At 48.2% G+C, this 20,712-nt stretch overlaps 1 protein-coding gene across 3 annotated transcripts in view; it reads left to right on the top strand.

The window, feature by feature from the left end:
• Positions 1-19,998, top strand: part of FGF12 (fibroblast growth factor 12) — a 226,774-nt gene extending 206,776 nt beyond the window's left edge. For all 3 annotated transcript variants that reach the window (XM_083612989.1, XM_083612988.1, XM_083612987.1), the window contains 2 exons: positions 13,113-13,311; positions 19,352-19,998. In XM_083612989.1, the coding sequence (XP_083469115.1) occupies positions 13,113-13,311; positions 19,352-19,470 (318 nt within the window). In that variant the 3' untranslated portion in view covers positions 19,471-19,998. The remainder of the gene's footprint in view (positions 1-13,112; positions 13,312-19,351) is intronic.
• Positions 19,999-20,712: the final 714 nt, after the last annotated feature.

Consider the following 20,712-nt stretch of genomic DNA (forward strand, 5'->3'; position numbering starts at 1 on the left):
GAGAAGATGGATAAAGAGAGGTTTTCCACCCTGACTCCTAACTCTAGAACTTATGGACATCCAAGGAAGCTGACCATTGGAAGACTCAGGTTAGGTCAGGCATAGGCCAACTCGGCCCTCCAGATGTTTTGGGACTACAACTCCCATCATCCCCGACCACTGGTCCTGTTAGCTAGGGATGATGGGAGTTGTAGTCCCAAAACATCTGGAGGGCCGAGTTGGCCTATGCCTGGGTTAGATGACAGAAAGTCCTCCTTTAAGCAGCACAGAGTTAACCTACAGAACTCCCTCCCACAGCGATGAATCCATAGAGGAGGTGAGGACTGTTAATGGCTCCTAGCCAGGATGGCTCATCTCTGCCTCCACTTCTGAACCCCCAGTGCCTCCGACACTGGTGTTAAACCGTAGTCATCTTGCCTAGTAGGCACCGAGAGCTTCATCTTTCACGAATGTGTCTCAATTTCTTCAAGAGCCATTCCAGTTGGCGGCCATCATTGACCCCTGGGCAGCAAATTCCTCAGTTTGACCATGTGCCATGTGAAGATATGCATTCTTCCATCCATCCTGAACTTTCTTCCATCATTCAGCTTTGTTGGGACCACGGCTAGTCTGGAACTAAGGGCCCTTGTGAAGGAGAGATTCATCCAGAGTGCCACTAGCCAGCTCTGGGCAAATGAAGATCTGCACAGAGACAGATCTGGGCTTGCTTCAGCCTTCCTTGCTAATCTGTTTGCATCTATCATATCAGACTTCTTTTTTTAAATAAAAAGTCCATGCACTTGCTAGGGAGGCTGTTTGCTCATTTTGCAAGGGGTCCTCTTGCTAATAGAGAAGAGAATTTCATGTGACGTTCTCCCAGGAAAGCTCCCAGGTCTGTCTTGCTCCTCAGGCTCGGCTACGGAAGAACTGTGCTTCCCTGAACAGACAGTTTTCTCCTTGCGAGGAATCGGAGCCAATGGTATTTCAACAGAAAACTCCACAATCAATGCAGATAATTCCGCTTGAAGAAATGGGAACAGTTTTGTTTTGATATTGTAGGTTCGTTTATTTTAGCTTGCCCTCACTCTGAGCTCTTTTAAGTGGTGCTCATGGTTCTTTTGCTCCCCCATTATGGCTTCACAACAACCCAGTGAGGTGGGAATGGGGAGAGAGAGAGAGATTGGCTCAGCAAACTTCACAACTCAGTGTAGATTTGGTGGTGAAGGGACACGGGTGGCGCTGTGGGTTAAACCACAGAGCCTAGAACTTGCTGATCAGAAGGTCGGCAGTTTGAATCCCCGCGATGGGGTGAGCTCCCGTTGCTCGGTCCCTGCTCCTAGCAGTTCGAAAGCACGTCAAAGTGCAAGTAGATAAATAGGTATCGCTCTGGCGGGAAGGTAAATGGCGTTTCCGTGCGCTGCTCTGGTTCGCCAGAAGCAGCTTAGTCATGCTGGCCATATGACCCAGAAGCTGTACGCCGGCTCCCTCGGCCAATAAAGCGAGATGAGTGCCGCAACCCCAGAGTCGGCCACGACTGGACCTAATCGTCAGGGGTCCCTTTACCTTTACCTTTGTCCAGCACATTCCACATCACAGAATCATACAACAGCAGAGTTGGAAGGGACCCTAACGGTCATTTAGTCCAACCCCTTGCAATGCAGGAACCACAGCTAAAGAACCCCTGACAGAAGGCCACCCGGCCTCTGTGTAAAAACCCACAAGCAAAGACTCCCTGTGAGGGAGTCAAATCTGAATCAGTGTCAGACAGAGGGACTCAACCAAACCATAGGCTTGCTTCTTTCCACACCAGTAAAGTTCAGATTCTGCAGATCTTGCCTGTCCTTTATCCGCATTATCTGGCAAGTCTAATGGCCAGGTGAAGTCCCCGTGCCACAGAGCAGAATTGATCCAAGTCAGATCCCGATGCTCTGAGGTTAAGAGTCTGGTTCTGGAAATGGCCTGGGCAGTGGCTAAAAGGGAAAGGCCAGGCCATTTCTGCACCAGCAGGAAAAAAATAGGAAGGTGCAAGGCATGCTTTGTAGGCATGAAGATCGGACTATGAATATTCAAAACAAACACCTAAATAAAAGAAGTTTGGAAGAGCTCTTGAATGCACCTTTCAATCCTTTGCAAAACCTACCGTGTGCGCAATAGATTGAGGTTGAATCCTGACAAGACAGAAGAACTGTTTTTGGGGGACAGGGGCGGGCATGTGGGGGGACTCCCTGGTCCTGAATGGGGCAACTGTGCCCCTGAAGGACCAGGTGCGCAGCCTGGGAGTCATCTTGGACTCACAGCTGTCCATGGAGGCACAGGTCAATTCTGTGTCCTGGGCAGCTGTCTACCAGCTCCATCTGGTACACAGGATGAGATCCTACCTGCCCGCAGACTGTCTCACCAGAGTGGTGCATCCTCTAGTTATCTCCCGCTTGGACTACTGCAATGCGCTCTACGTGGGGCTATCTTAGAAGGTGACTCGGAAACTGTAACTAATCCAGAATGCAGCAGCCAGACTGGTGACTGGGAGTGGCCACCGGAACCACATAACACCGGTCCTGAGAGATCTGCATTGGCTCCCAGTATGTTTCCGAGCACAATTCAAAGTGTTGGTGCTGACCTTGAAAGCCCTAAACAGGCTTGGTCCAGTATACCTGAAGGAGCGTCTCCACCCCCATTGTTCTGCCCGGACGCTGAGGTCCAGCTCCGAGGGCCTTCTGGCGGTTCCCTTACTGCTAGAAGTGAAGTTACAGGGAACCAGGCAGAGGGCCTTCTCGGTGGTGGCGCCCACCCTGTGGAATGCCCTCCCATCAGATGTCAAGGAAATAAGCAGCTATCCTATCCTTTTAAAGACATCTGAAGGCAGCCCTGTTTAGGGAAGTTTTTAATATTTAATGCTGTATTGTTTTTAACACTCGATTGGAAGCCGCCCATATTATTATTATTATTATTATTATTCATTTGTTTACCTGCAATGAATCAGATCTGCCTGCCTCTCCTACCCCAAAAAGGGCCGTTTCTAAGCCTAACCAGTATTGCGCAGTAGTGGCAAAGAGGAACACTAATGGGATTCAGGAATGTTAATTAACCTGCAATATAATTGTGGGAAGAGCATTCCAAGTGGCGCCCCTCCTGCTGCCACCTCGAGTCGCTTTTGGTTTGCTAACGCAAGTTTTGATCTTGAAATAGATGCTTTTTGTCAGCCCAAGGCTGGTTGAGATTTCAGATGCCACCCACTCCCACACTCGGCAAGCCATTCCCACCCCCATCGCCCCATTCCTCCGAGTTGGCAGATATTTATTTTTTCCCGCAGCAGGAAGATGAAAGGGCAAGGCTGCCTCGCGTGTTTTGAAGACAGGAAGGGATTGCTGTCGGTGGAAGCCCTCAATTTTCTAAAGCCGTGTTCATCAAATGGGTGAATTGTTCTGGGGTGGCAAGAAGAGAGCAGTCAGAGCAAGATGGCTGATAAATCATGTCCTGACGATGCGGCTTGCTTTGTCAGGCGAGGGAGCAGGAGGAGGAAGCCTGTTTTCCAAAGCCACAACCATATCCTCCAACATTTCTCCACTGAAAATAGGGGTGATATTAATAATATTAATAATACTCCACCCTCTTACTGGGTTGCCCCAGCCACTCTGGTCACGGCTTCCAACATATATATAAAAACATAATATAACATTAAACATTTCAAAACTTCCCTTCAGATGGCTTGGGGGGGGGGGCAGATGACTCCATACCCTCCAACATTTCTCCAATGAAAATAGGGAGGTCCTAAGGAAAAGTGTGACATTCCAGGGTCAAATCAGAAACCGGGACGGCTTCTGTAAATCCGGGACTGTCCCTGGAAAATAGGGACACTTGGGAGGGTCTGCATGGCTGGGTTCAGCAGCAATTGAATGTTTCCTCCCATCAGCCCCGAGCAGAAGATGGGGAATATATTTTGATGCTTTTGTTTTTTAAAAAGTACAGTGGTACCTGTACTTAATACATTCCGGAGGTCCGTTCTTAACCTGAAACTGTTCTTAACCTGAAGCACCACTTTAGCTAATGGGGCCTCCTGCTGCTGCCACGCCGCCAGAGGACGATTTCTGTTCTCGTCCTGAAGCAAAGTTCTTAACCCGAAGTACCACTGTACAGTGGGACCTCGGGTTACATATGCTTCAGGTTACATACACTTCAGGTTACAGACTCCGCTAACCTAGAAATAGTGCTTCAGGTTAAGAACTTTGCTTCAGGATGAGAACAGAAATCATGCGGCGGCGGCGGCGGCAGGAGGCCCCATTAGCTAAAGTGGTGCTTCAGGTTAAGAACAGTTTCAAGTTAAGAACGGACCTCCAGAATGAATTAAGTACTTAACCCGAGGTACCACTGTATATAGGAAGCCTTCCTCTGTGGAGAACAGGAATCATTGCCTTGGAATCGTTGTCTTGTGTGTACAGAAAAGGACAACCCAAGTGAAGTAGGATGCTGGGAGAAGATTCAGGACAGATAAATGGAAGGATTTCATCCTGCGGCGCCTAGTTAAACTATGGAACTCCCTGCCACAGGAAGCAGTGATGGCCACCAACTTGGATGGCTGTGAAAGGGGGTTAGACAGATTCATGGCAGGGGAGATGGCTATCGATGGCTCCTCGCCACAGTGACCAAACTCTGCCGCCACAGTTGGGACAGCAATGCTTCTGAATGCCAGTTGCTGGAGGCCACAGTTGCTGTGTGGTTTTGGTCTTGCTTGGGGGTTTCCCCTAAGGGGCATCTGGTTGTCCACTGTGAGAACAGAATGCTGGACTAGATGGGCCACTGGCCTGATCCAGCAGGATCTTCTTAGGTTCTTATGAGCCTTTCTGGATCAGGCCTTCCTGTCCTGGAGTTTACCCTGGAGAAGAGAAGTTGGAGAGGTGGAATGAGAGCCACCTTCAGATATCTGAAGAGCTGTCACATGGAGGATGGAGCAAGCTGGCCTTCAGGTCCTTTTCAGAAGATTCCTGTGATGGCCTGGAACTCAGAACCAGAGGAGTCTCAGTCTGCACTGGATCCTTTGCCTCAGGCATCATCTGAACTAAGTCTGGGGCCTGATCCTGAAGAGTCCCAGTCTGCACAGGTTCCCCTGCAACAAGCACCAGCTGGGCCGAGTCAGGGGCCTGAGCCTGCCCTGGCTCCAGATGCGGGGATGACCTCGTTGCCTCCAGCTGGGCCATCACTTACAGCTGCTCCACTACCGGTTGGGTCAGGGGAGGCTGAGGCGGATTCTGGGTCTAGTAACCCACTGACGTCTCCCGAGCTGCAGAGACTGAGGTCTGAGAGAAGGAGAGACCTGAGTACTCGCAGGAGGAGTCCTCGCCTTCGGGCGAAACACAACATTGCTGTATGCCAGATCCTGCCTGAGATCCTGTACCTGTCCTTGCCTGGTTTCCTGCCTCGTGTCCTGCCTTGGCCCTGTCAGACTGACTCCCAGTGGAACCTTTGGATTCTGGACCAGTCCTGGACTGTGTTTCATGGGTTACCCCCGGGCCCAGCACAATTCCCACTCAACGCCAGGAACAACGTTCTGACCGTAAGAGCCGTTTGATGGTGGAAGAGGCTCCCTTGGGAGGTTGTGGACTGGCCTTCTTTGGGTGTTCCTAAACAGAGGTTGGGTGGCCATCTGCCAGGGATGCTTTGGCTGAGATTCTTGCATTGCAGGGGGTTGAGCTAGATGACCCCTGAGGGTCCCTTCCAACTCTGATTCGATGAGATGCAGGCCCTGGTACCTTGAGCTGCCATCTGGAAGGAAGGAATCGCTTTTGAAAGTGACCTTGATTCCCTCTGGCTCACTGCGAAAAATCACTCCCGCCGGCAAAACCCACCCGGCAGTTTGGAGAAAACCTTGATGCTAAGCCTCTTTTGATCGCAGATTGGTTTCCATGCCATGTGCCTCAGCGTGGTGGGGTTTTTTTTGGAGTGTGTGTGTGTGTGTGTGTGAAAAAGGAAGAAGCAGAAGTGGTGAGGGGGAGATTGGAGAAGGAAGTTGTATTTCTGTCCAATTAAAGTAGCAGCCAGAGATCCATCCCTAAAGTGTGGAGACGAGTATCGAAAGAACCTGGGGAAGGAGCCAAGTCTTGTTCCAGCTCAAAGCGGCGGGGGGGGGGGGATTTGGTGCATATCTGGCATTTTGCAGGGCGGGGGGGGGGCAGCTTAAAATGGTGGGAGGTGAAAGACAGATTGAGTGAGATCCCCTTTCTGTGGGAAGCAGATGGTTCTGCCCAGAGCAGGAGGGACAGTATCTTCGTTTTAAAAAAACTGAGCAGCTTCCGGGGATGCATCCAGCACTTGAGAACATAAGAAGATCAGCTGCAGGATGCGGCCAATGGCCCACCTAGTCCAGCATCCTGTGACTGACCAGATGCCTCAGTGGAAAAATTGGCAGGGGAGGTCCCAGAACAGATAATTCCACCGTCGGTCTGTGAGCATTTAGAAAAGGATCCTAAGGGGGGAAAGAAGAATATTCTTATATGCTGCAAGAGTGGCAAGAATACTGGTCGCCAAAAAATGGAAAGGCGAAATGATACTGTCGAAAGCGGAATGACAGGAGAAATTGTTTGAATATCTCGAATTAGCAAAATGGACAAGAGATAATTGGGAGACAGCCAACTCAAAGGTATAGAAAAGAATGGGGAATTTGTAAAGGATATTTAATTAAACATTGTCCACCAGTGAAAACCTGGACACGCTTTGGCTAAACCCCACAATTTGCAAGTTAGATAAAGAATATATGAGATAGAATAAAGAAAGGAATGGAGATAAGGAATATGGAAGTAATAATAATAATAATAATAATAATAATAATAATAATAATAAAGGATGAACTGAGATTTTGAAGCATTTCTGCCTGCAACTGTTGAAGCAGAATACTGTCATCCATAGTCCTTTCCTCCTCCCTGAATTGGTCTAATCCTCTTTCAAAGCCATCCAAGTTGGTGGCCATCACTGCCTCCTGTGGCAGGGAGTTCCATAGTTTAACTATGTGCCGCATGCTGAAATCCTTCCATTTATCCGCCCTGAATCTTCTTCCAGTGTTCAGCTTCATTTGGGCTGCCCTTTTCTGAATATACAATACAATGATTCCATAGCAACAGTTCCTGTTCTCCTCAGATGAAGGGTTGCTATATACATTTTTAAAAATAAAAGCATCAAAACGTATTCTTTTTGATCTCCTTACGCCCCAGCAAGTGCTGGTCTGGATTTAAGGTCTTGCGTAGGGTAATGTCAGAATCGCTCCTGCCTCCCTTTGCTCTCACCAAAACCCGGCAGTCGTGCACAGAAATCTTGAAAGGAGGCGCACCTCTGACACGGCGTGCAATGTGTGTGATTGCGCACCCACAACAAAACAGGCTGTCAGACGGTGTGTCATTTCTCTTTGCTTTAGAGCCCCACGTCCAGCCCCGGAGAACCATCCGCTGCCCCATCCGGAGCTTTCAACCCAAAGGCCACCAGTTAATTGGTCCAACGTGGCCATCTTGTCAGTGGGTTGTCAAAATTTTAATAATCTGAACGCAGCGAGGAGGGGTTGGGCAAGGGTTGGGGGGGGTGAAAGTTTCAGTGACAGGGAAAATTGAATCCCCAGTTCTGCTTTTGACAGCTCTGAAATTGGGCTTTGAGGCTGGCAGTGCTGGGGAAGGAAGAGAATGAATTTGCGAAAAAGAAAGGTTCTCCTCTCCAGCTTGTGGTTTGGAGAAAAGCCAGGAGGCCTCTGGTCAGCTAACTCCAGTCTATCAGAAGCTGATGGGCCAAAATTGCGGCCTGGCAGGCAGCCTGGTCTCTTGCCACAAATGTCATCGGATCATAGAACTGTCGAGTTGGAAGGGACCCAAAGGTCATCTAGCCCAACCCCCTGCAATGCAGGAATCACGGGTCAAGAATCCCTGACAGATGGCCATCCAAACTCTGCATTAAAAAAACCCCAATGGAGTTTATCACCTTCTGAAGGAGTCCATTCCCCTGTGAAACAGTCCTGACCATCCAGAAATTCATCCTGAAGTTTACTCAGAATCTCTCTTCTTGTCCTTTGGCTGCCAATCCCTGGAGCAGCAGAAAACACACTTGCTCCATCTTCCATGCGGTTTCCGTGTGATTCCCGGCCATGACCTCGTGGCAAAAAGCCAAGTCTCCACTGCCGAAAAAGCTCATGCAAAAATCCAAAATCTCAAGGTGTCGTCGTAGTGGTAGAACCCATGGAACTCACTGCCACCGGAGGCAATGCTGGCCATCAACTTGGCTGGCTTGAAAAGAGGATTAGGCCAATTTGTGAAGGAGACGGCTATCGACGGCTAATAGCCAACATCGCTTTGCTCTGCCTCCATTGTTGCTGGAATCTGCAGGAAGTGAGAGTTGCTCTTGAGTTCGAATCCTGCTTGCAGGTTTTCCGCAGGCAGCTGTTCAGGATGCTGGACTAGATGGGCCATTGGCCTGATCCAGCAGGCTGTGCCCAGCTTCTGTGGCTAGTCCAGGGCGGTGCCTGATGTTTTCTCCACCTTGGAAACTGGAGCTAATTCCCTCCAATCTTCCTCCAGACATCTGTGCAGTAAATGGGATCTATAAGCAGGGTGCAGATGGGAACGATGCATTCCTCAATCGAACAATAGCTGGATCTCTCCTGGGGTTGCAAACCAAACAGCTTGTGGTCTGAAATGAGAGCGAGAGAGAAAAGGGGGTTGTTGGGACCTTATGGGTTCCAGGCAAAGAGGAATTTTAAGCAGTGTCCATTTTCAAACTGTCTCCACCAATTAAATTTAACTGCAAACTGCATCCCTTTAAATCAAGGGATATAAAATAAGCCAGGGGAGCTGCTGTCTCCCAGCGGTCATTTCGTGGTTGAAACCGAGCCGTCCTTCAGCTTGCAAAACTCCTTGGGCCTGGGGCAGGACTGGCCAGCAGCAGAGAGCTGGGGAAATCCGGGTTCAAATCCCTTCTCAGCCACAAAGCTGAACTGCGTGACTTTGGGCCTGTTGATATTTTTCTTCCCCCGACCCGCCGCACAGGGTCATTGTGAGGCCAGAGGGAAGAGGGAATTATGAACACCGCTCTGAGTTCCTTGGAGGAAGTTTTCAATAAACCCGCAAGGCCTGTCCCATGGAAGATGGATTGAGCTTGTTTTCTCACGTTCCAGAGAGCAGGACCCAAACAAATGGCTTTGTCTTACAAGAAAGGAGATGGTGAATTTCTAAAGCCCAAAATTAAATGCTATTTAAGGAGCCTATGATAATTCAGACAAGGCTTAGATCTGGAAACAAGGCTTCTTATCACCTTAGCTGTGATTCCTGCTTCGCAGGGGGTTGGACTAGATGACACTTAGGGGCCCGTTCTAGCTTTACCATTCTGTGATTCTAATAATGCTACCCCAATGGACAACAGGTGGCACTGTGGGTTAAACCACAGAGCCTAGGGCTTGCCGATCAGAAGGTCGGCGGTTCGAATCCGCGTGATGGGGTGAGCTCCCGTTGCTCGGTCCCTGCTCCTGCCAACCTAGCAGTTTGAAAGCACATCAAAGTGCAAGTAGATAAATAGGTACCACTCCAGCGGGAAGGTAAACGGTGTTTCCGTGCGCTGCTCTGGTTCGCCAGAAGCGGCTTAGTCCTGCTGGCCACATGACCCGGAAGCTGTACGCCGGCTCCCTCGGCCAGTAATGCAAGATGAGCTCTGCAACCCCAGATGCGGCCACAAATGGACCTAATGGTCAGGGGTCCCTTTACCTTTACCTTTAATGGACAACAGGAAATGAAAGTATCCAAATATCATAGAATTGTAGGGTCAGAAGGGACCCCAATGTGAGGTTTACTTTTGGAAAAACGATTCAGCTCATGTCAAGCTTGACACACACACACACCCCCCAGTCCAAGGGGGGCTGTTATACAGAAACACCTGTCGAAATGGAGTCTCATGGCTGTTTCATTCAGTGCACTCAGGATTATGATGTGAAGGGTTAAAAATAAATAAAATGCTTGTTTTTAATTGGCTGTGTATACAGTCCTGAGTGCATTGTGTGATGCGACAATGGGAGCAATTATTCTGCTTTCCTGTGCAGTTTTGCATTCTCGTGCTTTTTAGGGGGGGAGGGGCACACCAGAAAGGAGAGAACTGCAAAGCTCAATAATGTGCCAGGCCGTTTTTCTAAACAGAAAACAAATTTTCTAAAAAGCTGAGCTCTCTGCTCGGAAATTTGTTTCCTTGGTGCGGAGTGTGTCGTACGAGGCAGCTTTGCATTGTTGGCTACCGAAACACTCTCAGAAAGAAAACCCGTTTCCGGCACATGCTCTTCTCGTTGCTACAATTCTGTTTCCGCGTTTGCAAAGCTAAGCAGGGTCTGGTGGGGTATCAAGCTGGATGGGAGACCTCATGCTGAGAGTCCCACATTTCAGGGGGTTGGGCTAGATGACCCTTGGGGTCCCTTCCAATTCGACCATTCTAGGATTCACCTCTTACTTGCCACTTCTCTAAACTAAAAAGTCCCAAACATGGCCATGTTCCCTCCATCATTTTGGTCCCCCTTACCTTTTTTCTATTTATTTAAATATTTTCATGAATGACATAGGTCCATAGAACATCTCCTTTTTCAGTTCATAAAGAGTCCTTTCCGCATGTCAGTTGCATTCTGTGTGAGACTCTGTTCTCATAGGCATTGTGAGGTTTAAGGGGAGAGAGAACCGGGGAGAAAGATCTTTCGTTCTTTTTCTGAACCCTTCCAAACCCTAAAATCTCCTTTTTGAGGAGAGGGGACCAGAACCTCACACAGGATTCCAAATGTGGCACCATAGATTTGCAAAACAGCATTATGATATTGGCAGTTTTGCTTTCAATTCATTTCCTGGTGGTCCCTACCATGGAATTTGCCTTTTTTCACCCAGCCAAGGTGGTGTTTGGGGAGGGGTGTGTGTGTATAAAGTCAATCCTGGTACATCTGATGCCTTTTAGATTATGTTTTTTAAAACTATACCCTGCCACTTGTAGACCTCCAGTTTTTTAACTGGTAGACTAATCACCTATAAAGCTTAAATTGCTTAGCTGGCGTTATTCCATTTTAATCAGTGGGGCTGCAAGTTTATGGGCACCTTAAAAAATGTTGCTTTGCTTCTAGTGTGTACTTGGGATAAGAGAGAGCCCCTCCTCCTTTCCACGATAAATTGTTTGCTTAAATTGCCTGTTATCTCGCACTTTTGTCTCTGTAAAAAGCTCCCCGGATTGAAGCTTTGAGCGAAATGCAAATTAATTTCGGTTTAATCAATTCCATCAGTCGATTGGTTAAGTGGCAGGCCATCAATCAACTGAGAAGTCTCAAACAGGTTGACAGCTCTGCCAGTTCTGCTTGTTGGAGAGCAGGCTTTGGGGGCTGCAGTGAGAACAACAGAAGGATTTTTTCAGGGGATCTGCAAATCTACTTGCCTGCTTTCTCAGGGGACAAAATAATAATAATAATAATTTGGGGGGAGGGGATTGGATTACTGCCATGCACTCTGTGTGGATCTTCCCTTGTGCTTGATCCAGAGCTTGCAGTTAGTGCAGAATGCTGCAGCGCGATTGCTGACAGGAGGGAGGCCTTGTCAGCAAATGACCCCTGCGCTCAGAGTCCTGCGCTGGTTTCCGAATTGCTACCCCAATGGACAACAGGTGGCGCTGTGGGTTAAACCACAGAGCCTAGGGCTTGCCGATCAGAAGGTCGGCGATTCGAATCCGCGCGATGGAGTGAGCTCCCGTTGCTCGGTCCCTGCTCCTGCCAACCTAGCAGTTCGAAAGCACATCAAAGTGCAAGTAGATAAATAGGTACCACTGTGGCGGGAAGGTAAACGGCGTTTCTGTGCGCTGCTCTGGCTTGCCAGAAGCGGCTTCGGCATGCTGGCCACATGACCCGGAAGCTGTACGGCGGCTCCCTCGGCCAATAAAGCGAGATGAGCGTCGCAACCCCAGAGTTGGCCATGACTGGACCTAATGGTCAGGGGTCCCTTTACCTTTACCTTTAAAATTCTTGTTTAGACGACCCTGTCCAGGTGCTGAAACAATTGGTGCGAATTTTAACCTGTTTTAGTATTTTCATGCTTCCTGTGTGTTTTAAGCTGTTGTGAACTTTTCTTGAGTTTCCTGCTTCGTTGTTGTTATTTATTTATTTGTGTATTTGTTTATTTTTACGATCTCGTGGTGTATAAATTGAAAGACCCTTGTTGGATTCATAGCTGTCAACTTTCAGATTTGAAAATAAGGGATCAGCAGCCTTGAAAATAAGGGATCAGCAGCCTCACCTGTCCCGGGGACAGTCTATGGGATATCTAACAATCCAGCATAGCAGCGGGAAGCTCCGGAAAATGGTGCTGGAATAAGGGAATTTCCTGCAAAAAAAGGGAAGGTTGACAGCTATGGTTGGATTACAGCTGGGAACGACCACAGCATTGGGGATAGAATATCTGCCTTGTGAGCAGAAGGTCCCGGGTTCAGGCCCCCCCCCCACTTTATTCCACTTGATTGCATGCATATTCCACCTTTTCCTTCCAAGGATCTCAAAGTGGCGTCCGTGGTTCTCCTCTTCCTCCCCCTTCCATCCCCACAGCAACCCTGTGAGGTAGGCTGGGCTAAGAGATAGTGACTGGCCCAAGGTCACCCCCGAGGGGCACCTCCAGGCAGACTCTGGAGGCTCCTGCCTGAAACCCAGTGGGCTAGATGGACCAAATGGTCTGGCAGTACAAGGCAGCAGAAGGCAGCTTCTTATGTTCCTGTACAGGTGCACGGCATCCCGATTCTGGATAGCTCAGTTGCTTAGAGTGTGGTGCTTCTAATGCCAAGGTTGCAGCGGGTTGGGCTAGATGACCCTCAGGGTCCCTTTACAATTCTATGGTTCTCTCACCTCCGAGCAGTGAGAGACTCTGGGGGTCCTGGCCCTCTCTGCCACCACGAGATTTGTGAACATGCGATGCAGCTGAACGTTGCATCTTTCAAGCAACTGGTTCTTGAGATTCTGCTCAGCTGTTGGAGGCTGGGGCTGCCTCTTTTAATTTTATTTTCTGTTCATTAAAGAGATTACGCTAAGAGGTACACAGATTATCTCTTGGTCGGCGCCTGCTCTGGAGCGACTCTGCATTAATCCCTCTCCCCCTCTTTTGTTCTCTTCCTCGCTGCAGGACATCTTCACGCCAGAGTGCAAATTTAAGGAGTCCGTTTTTGAAAACTACTACGTTATATATTCCTCTACGCTGTACCGGCAGCAGGAATCCGGGAGAGCCTGGTTCTTGGGGCTCAATAAAGAAGGGCAGATTATGAAGGGGAACCGGGTGAAAAAGACCAAACCATCATCACATTTTGTACCGAAACCCATAGAAGGTAGGTTGGGGCGGAGTCCCCAGTTTTGCTTTCTCTGCATTTGGAGGGGAGGTGTTTCGTGAAGAAGCTGTGTTTCCTTTCGGGGTGGGAAGGATGCTGAGCAAAGTCAGATTGCTCCCCAGGCTCTCTTTCGCTCTCTTGTGCAAAATGCAGCTGGGCTCACTTGCCCGAGAGACCTGGCATTTGTTTGCTTGGCGAGCTTCTTTGGCATAATGCATTTTGTTTGGCCCTGCTCTTCGCTTGTGACCTGTTGCAGCTATAAAATGACAAAGGTGTGTGTGGGGAGACATAAATTTGGGACCCTGCCATGAAAAGAGAGAGGGAGACATCACTGATAAAGTCCCATTAATTGCTGGCTTATGGAGGTATGTTTTGGTCAGGCTTTAGGGATAGCCCACCCCCAATTTCACATCTATTCAGAGGGATAAAGCTGAGCTCTGTTTGCATATGTGGTATTAGACTTGGGAATGGCTCATCATAAGAATTCCAGATCACAGTGTCAAGCTGGCCAGGGAGCCTCAGTCCTTCATTCAACTTATTTTTATTATTGCTTGTTAGCCGCCCTGAGCCCGGCCTTGGCTGGGGAGGGCGGGCTATAAATAAAAATTATTAGTATTATTATTATTAAGTCTGATTAAGGGAGCATTCCCTTACAAAGGCACAGAGGATAAATTTGATGCAACTATGCTGCTTGCCAAATGGTACATTTCTTGGGGTGCGTAGCCTACTCTGATTTCACATTGCATTTTGGGCTGAATAATAATAATAATGATGGTGATGATGATGATGATGATGATGATGATATAATTTATTATTTCTACCCTGACCATCTGGGCGGCTCCCAACAGAAGGTTAAAAATACATTAAAAATTGTGTACACAATATACCTTCAAAGTTCTGTTTTTCACCCAGAGAATTCTGGACATTACCACACGCAGAGTTGCAATTCCCAGCAACCCTTAATGAAGTACAGGGCCCAGAATTCTCTGGGAAGGCACTTTGCATGTGCTTGAAATGTATGAAACATAGCAATAGTATCAGAACATAGTCTTGCACAATGTTGTTGTTTTTTAAAAAAAACACATTGTGTTTAAAACAACTTAAAATTTCCAAAATAAGATGCTTCCTAAAAACCATACACCTGAGGTGTCATAAGCCTGGTGTAAACAGGTGTGTCTTCAGCATCCTCTGGAAGCTGTGCAATGAAGGTGCCAAGCGAGCCTCTGTGTGGAGGGAGTTATACAGCTTAGGGGCCACCACAGAGAAGTCCCTCTCCACTTAGACCACACACACACGCACCCTGAGCCTCTGAGGGCGAAGGGACAATTAAGAAGGCACCCTTTGCTCATCTTAGCACCCAAGATGCCTCTGCTGTGCCCCCACAGTTGTGAGGAGCAATCCTTCTGAATGCCAGTTGCTGGAAACCACCAGCGGGGGCGGGGCAGAGAGCTCTTGGGCTTGGGTCCTGCCGGCAGGTTTCCCATAATGGGCCTCCTGTGAGGATGCTGGACTTGATGGGCCACTGGCCTCATCCAGGAGGCCCTTCTTTTGTTCCGGCATGCTGCAGAAACACACCTTCCGCCTGTGGTGTTGGGTTCACACACCCCTGCCACCTAGGTCTCAGGTGCCAGAGGAAAAAAATCTGGATGGCATTGATGGCTTTTGGTGGGCATGCGTGGTTTCTCTGTAAGCAGGGAAGCTGTCTTCCTTCTGCCTTGTCTGCAAAGGGCTGAGCATCCCTGTCCCCCTGCTCTGACTGCTTCTGCTAGGAGACTGGCACTCTCTTTCACTCTTCCCTCCCAACGTCTGTAATAAACAGGCTCTAAGCATCCCTTCTTTCTGGGAGAGAGACATGGGTCAGCGTCTCTCTCTCTGCAATCCCCTTAAACAGATGGCAGGCAGAGGAGGAAGCGAAAGCTCCCAGATGCTGTACAAACTGGCCTCAATATCCCACCTTCCGCTGCATCCTCAAGGTCGCAGCTACGCCCAGGCTACCCTGCGTCTTTACTCTGGAGTCCCAGCGCCTTCGGCACAAGGCTAGGCCCCCATCCCTCTTGGCCAAGGCTCCCCTTTGCGGGGGTGAATCCCTGCCTGTCTTCATCGGCCTTCCTCTGAGCTGCTTTTCTCCTCCTCCTCCTCCTCCTCCTCTTTGCTGTGATTTCTCCCCAGTCTCTCTCCCCGCGTAGGACAGAGGGACTTGTCTGAGAAGGGCTGCCTTTGCCGTGACCTTCACAGAATCACAGAAGTGCAGAGCTGGAAGTGACGCCAGCGGTCGTCCAGTCCAGCCCCTTGCAATGCAGGTGGCTGCTGTTGTTTGCCACTTTGCTGTGGTCAAATGGCTCCGCGGCCTTAATAAAGCCCCAGTATTGACACAACCTTGATGGCAGAAAGTTGAGGAGGAATTAAAGAACCTTTTAATGAGGGTGAAAGAGGAGAGCACAAAATATGGTCTGAAGCTCAAAGTCAAAAAAACGAAGATCATGGCCACTGGGCCCATCACCTCCTGGCAAATAGAAGGAGAAGAAATGGAGGCAGTGAGAGATTTTACCTTCTTGGGGTCCATGATCACTGCAGATGGTGACAGCAGTCACAAAATTAAAAGACACTTGCTTCTTGGGAGAAAAGCAATGAGAAACCTCCACCCCCATCGTTCAGCCCAGACACTGAGGTCCAGCACCGAGGGCCTTCTGGCGATTTCCTCACTGCGAGAAGTCAAGTTACAGGGAACCAGGCAGAGGGCCTTCTCGGTGGTGGCGCCCACCCTGTGGAACGCCCTCCCATCAGATGTCAAAGAGAACAACTACCAGATTTTTAGAAGACATCTGAAGGCAGCCCTGTTTAGGGACGCTTTTAATGTTTGATGCATTACTGTATTTTAATATTGTGTCGGAAGCTGCTCAGAGTGGCTGGGGAAATCTAGCCAGATGGGTGGGGTATAAATTATAAATAATAATAATAATAATAATAATAATAATAATAATAATAATTTATTACTCCTCCTGTTGGATTCCCTGCCTGCCATTCCATTGAGCACACACTTCTCCTCGCTTGCCCTGGCTTACTCTCGCCTGCTCGCCCCAAACCCACTTTTGCAATGCAAGCAGCTCCTTTGAACCCATGTCCCGTTTTTGAGAAAGGCACTTGGCAGCAGGAGGGGTGAGTGGGAAGTGCATTAGGCAGCAGGGAGAAAAACAAACAGCAGCAAGTCTTTTTGCTTTTAAGAAACACAGAGCATGTACACAAACTGTGTGGATTTTACTCCTCTGCAGCGAAAAGCTCCCCAGCCCGTCTGCAATTTGGATGTTCCAACAGTATGAAAAGCTTGAAAATGGGGGAGGCAGCATGCAAGACCTGGCGTTGTAAAATGCTCTTTAGTCCCATAAACCAGCTTGGTACATTGAGCCCTGGGAACCTGACACTGGAGAGTCTCCTGCATTGACTTATTTGTTTCTATTAAACAAAATAAACCAAAGAGCATAAAGGAATAATGTTACAGCGGGTGGAAAACTGCCTTAGGTTGGACTTTATCGCTGATGTTGTTCCAGAACATTGCAAAAAACAATAATAATTACCCATTTCCTCCATAAACCTGTTAGGCTGGTTTGTATGCATTCTTCTGTAGTAAGTTAGGCTTAACCATAGTTACTGTGGCCCAGATTTTCTGAGGCCATTCAGATATTGTAGGCAACATGCTCCCCCACAATTTTTATCTATTAAAATCTTAGCAACAGTTATAACTATTTCTTGATCATTTACTGGAATAGCATCTTTCAGATAAATACTTTCGGTACCAGAGGTTAGGATATCCTACCATATCAGAGATATCCACCTGATTTCCATAATATATTTTTTTGAGAACAATTCTAAAAGGTGATTTGCTTTATTTAATCCACCTCTCCAGCTTCTGTCCGATACTAACAGATGTTAAATTTAATTTATAAGTCATTAAATACCACTGACAGAGGGTTTTGAAATGGTTAATAAAGTGTAAAATTTATTAACGATTGGAACAAATTCATAACATACATAGAAGCAAATTTAGGAAATATTAAAATCACAGTAGGTGTAACATAAAGCCTGTGATGTATACAGAGAGGTTGTAAAAAGATACCGCAGAAAGGTATTGTGGTTATATAGCCCAAAACCGAGATGCAGGGAAGTCAATCAATGTTACGATATAAATTGATGTTGGTTTGTTTTCCGTTTGTTTTCTTTTTTTATGGGTTGCTTTGTCTTTTTTCTTTTTTTTTCTTTTTCTTTGCTGTTCGTTTGTATGTTTTTGTTCCTTCACATTGTATGTTTTTGTTTTTAAAAAAGAACTTAATAAAAAGAATTAAAAAACAGCAATGAAATCGAAACCATTGGGCATGTCATCTTATACTGCCCATTATATCGAGACTCAAGAAAAGAGCTGATCGAACCGATTCTGAGGAAAATACCTCGCAGTACAGACGACACCTATATCAGACACCTCTTAGCTGACAAAGAGCCCGAAATCAACAGGCCCGTGGCAAAGTACTGTTACATTGCAACAAGAATAAGACGAGCAATGATGTCAACAACGGAGTTCAAATTGTAAACATTGAAGGAACGATAATAAACAGTAGTGACACCTGAATTTGAATTTTTAAAATTTTAAAAGTCGAAACCTGGTCATAAATATAAGCACCAATTCTGTGAATTGGCCATATTTCTACTGTTATTTGTAGCACAATACTACTTTTAATGTCATATTTTTATAAATTGCTTCCTGGTCACTGACCGTATTAAAGATATTTGATTTGAATTGAATTAAAAAAAAGAAAGAAAAGAAATGGTTCTCCTTTAGGAAATTGTATGAGAATGGAAGTTGCCCCAAATTCATTTCCATCTCCCCGCTGAGTCCCTTCCCTGGGTCCCTTTCTGCCTGGATGAGCCGGGCGCCTTCTGCATGAAAAGCAACCATGCCACCCCTGAGCTTTGGTGGGCCTTGCATGGAGCTGGAGAGATCCCTGGCGCCTCATCCCTCTGGCACCTAGGAAAGGCTGGCCGTGCCCCCGCCCACACCTCCAGCCCTGACCTGAAATGAACCCACAAGGCTCTGGCTCAAGCTAGGAAGACGGAGCTGGGTCTTCGCCTCAGACAGCTGAGATCAAAGGCCTTGGCAATCCAGGTCACTGGGCAGGGGCACCTGAGCCCCCTGGCTTGGTGCTGCCTGCGTCCTCTGTTGTTTGGGGCTGATAAGGAATGGGAGCCCAAGGAAGGGTGACCTCCCCAACCTCTTAAAGCCAGATGGATCCGTGCCGGAAGCAACCAGGGCGGACCGGGGCTCCTCCTTTGTGTGTCTGGCATCTAAGGCTCCAAGTTGAAAAATAACTCCAAGGGGACTGGAAAGAGCCTTATCTGTTGGAGACCAGACCCCCCTCCCCGCCTCCCCCTTCGTGCTTTGGGAAGGCCTTGGCTTGAAAGGGGACATGAGCCGGGAGCTTAACAGAAGCCCTTCAAAGGGAAAGTGGCGATGGCTTTTTGGAGAGATGAGTTCTCCTCTTGCAAGGAAGCTTTGCCCTGCGTGTGTCTCATCATCATCATCATCATAATTTATTATTTATACCCCGCCCATCTGGCTGGGCTTCCCCAGCTTCCAAAAAAATATTAAAATACTGTAATACATCAAACATTAAAAGCTTCCCTAAACAGGGCTGCCTTCAGATGACTTATAAAAGTCTGGTAGCTGCTGGGAGGGCGTTCCACAGGGCCGGTGCCACTACCGAGAAGGCCCTCTGCCTGGTTCCCTGTAGCTTTGCTTCTTGCAGTGAGGAAACCGCCAGAAGGCCGTCAGAGCTGGACCTCAGTGTCCAGGCTGAACAATGGGGGTGGAGACGCTCCTTCAGATCTACTGGACTGAGGCCGTGTGGGGCTTTAAAGGTCAGCACCAACACCTTGAATTGTGCTTGGAAATGTACTGGGCTGGATTTGGCCCCCGGGCCTTAGGTTGCCTACCCCTGCTCTAGCCACACGCAGCCCTTTCCGCTAACGCCGGCTCCCTTTTTTCTCTTTCCAGTGTGCATGTACAGAGAGCCATCGCTGCATGAAATTGGAGAGAAGCAAGGCCGCTCCAGGAAAAGTTCGGGGACGCCCACCATGAACGGAGGCAAAGTCGTCAACCAGGACTCGACATAGCTGAGAGGACAGACACCTGCCCATCCCTGCATCCGAGGCCTTTCCCACCCACCCCCTCCCTCCCTCCCACCCACCCACCCACTCATCCCACCCAGCGAACCCTCACCGAGACAGCGGCAGGCGGAGGAGCAGTAGCGGCTAAGATTCTGAACTCAAACCCTTTTTTCCTTTGTGTAGGATGAGGAGATCTTGCCTGTTGCAACGTTTTAGAGTACAAAACACACACCCAGCCACACATGCCCAAAGTGAAGGGGGGAAGGGGAGAAAGGATATACGTGGATATATATAGAGTTATATATATATATAAATATATTTTCAATCGGGACTCCATTAACATTTAAAAAAAAATAACAACAGATAAAAGCAGCAAAACCGTTTGCTCCGTGATCCAAGGGGGAGGGGAATTGTTCATCTCTGCATAATAACGACTAACAATAATTATAACAGATTATTATCTAACAAATAATAAATGACTAAATAAATAAAGGTGTTATCTTTAAAAAATAAAACGAATTTGCTTTTGGAGAATTGAGCTCAGTTTGTGGCGGAGTGTGGAAGTTGGGAACCGGGTGCTGCTGTGGGGTTCCGAATCCACGGCCGTTTCCCCTCGTTGAGTTTTCAGCAAACGAGATCCTTGCAGGTTTAAACTGGAGGGGAAGGAATGAGTTTTGCTTAATGCATCATCTGAATCTCAAGTGCCTTTTAGGATTTCCTCCCTCTCTAATAACTCAAGGATATCACAGACGTCCAATGAAGCTGAAGGTTTGGGATGGGTAAAAGAAAGTCTGTCACACAGGGCAGAGCTAAAAGGAAAAGCTCAGGTTGTAGAGTGTGAGACTCTTCATCTCGGGGCTGTGGGTTTGAACCCCACGTTGGCCACACGATTTCCACATTGCAGGGGGTTGGACTAGATGACCATTGGAATCCCCTCCAATGCTACAGTTCTATGGTTCTATAGGAGGCAGTGTGTGCTGGTCCCGGGGGGGGGGGGGGGTTACCATGCGGCATGGTCTAAATCCGGTCCTAGGTCGAGGGTCTGGAGGCTGTCCGTCAGGGGCGAAGCGAGGAGTCAGGCGTGGTTGGGAACTCAAGAGAGCAGGTCAGGGTGCAGGCAGGAACAGGTAACCAACAACGTTGCTCCCACGACCTGGGACTGGGCTGACTAGTCTTTATCTCCTCTGTGGCATAGGGCGGCCCCAATCCTCTAGTGACTCACCTCTCCTGGCCTGGAGGCGAGCACTC

Source organism: Podarcis filfolensis (genome assembly GCF_964270895.1).
Source record: "Podarcis filfolensis genome assembly, chromosome: 5".
NCBI lineage: Eukaryota > Metazoa > Chordata > Lepidosauria > Squamata > Lacertidae > Podarcis > Podarcis filfolensis.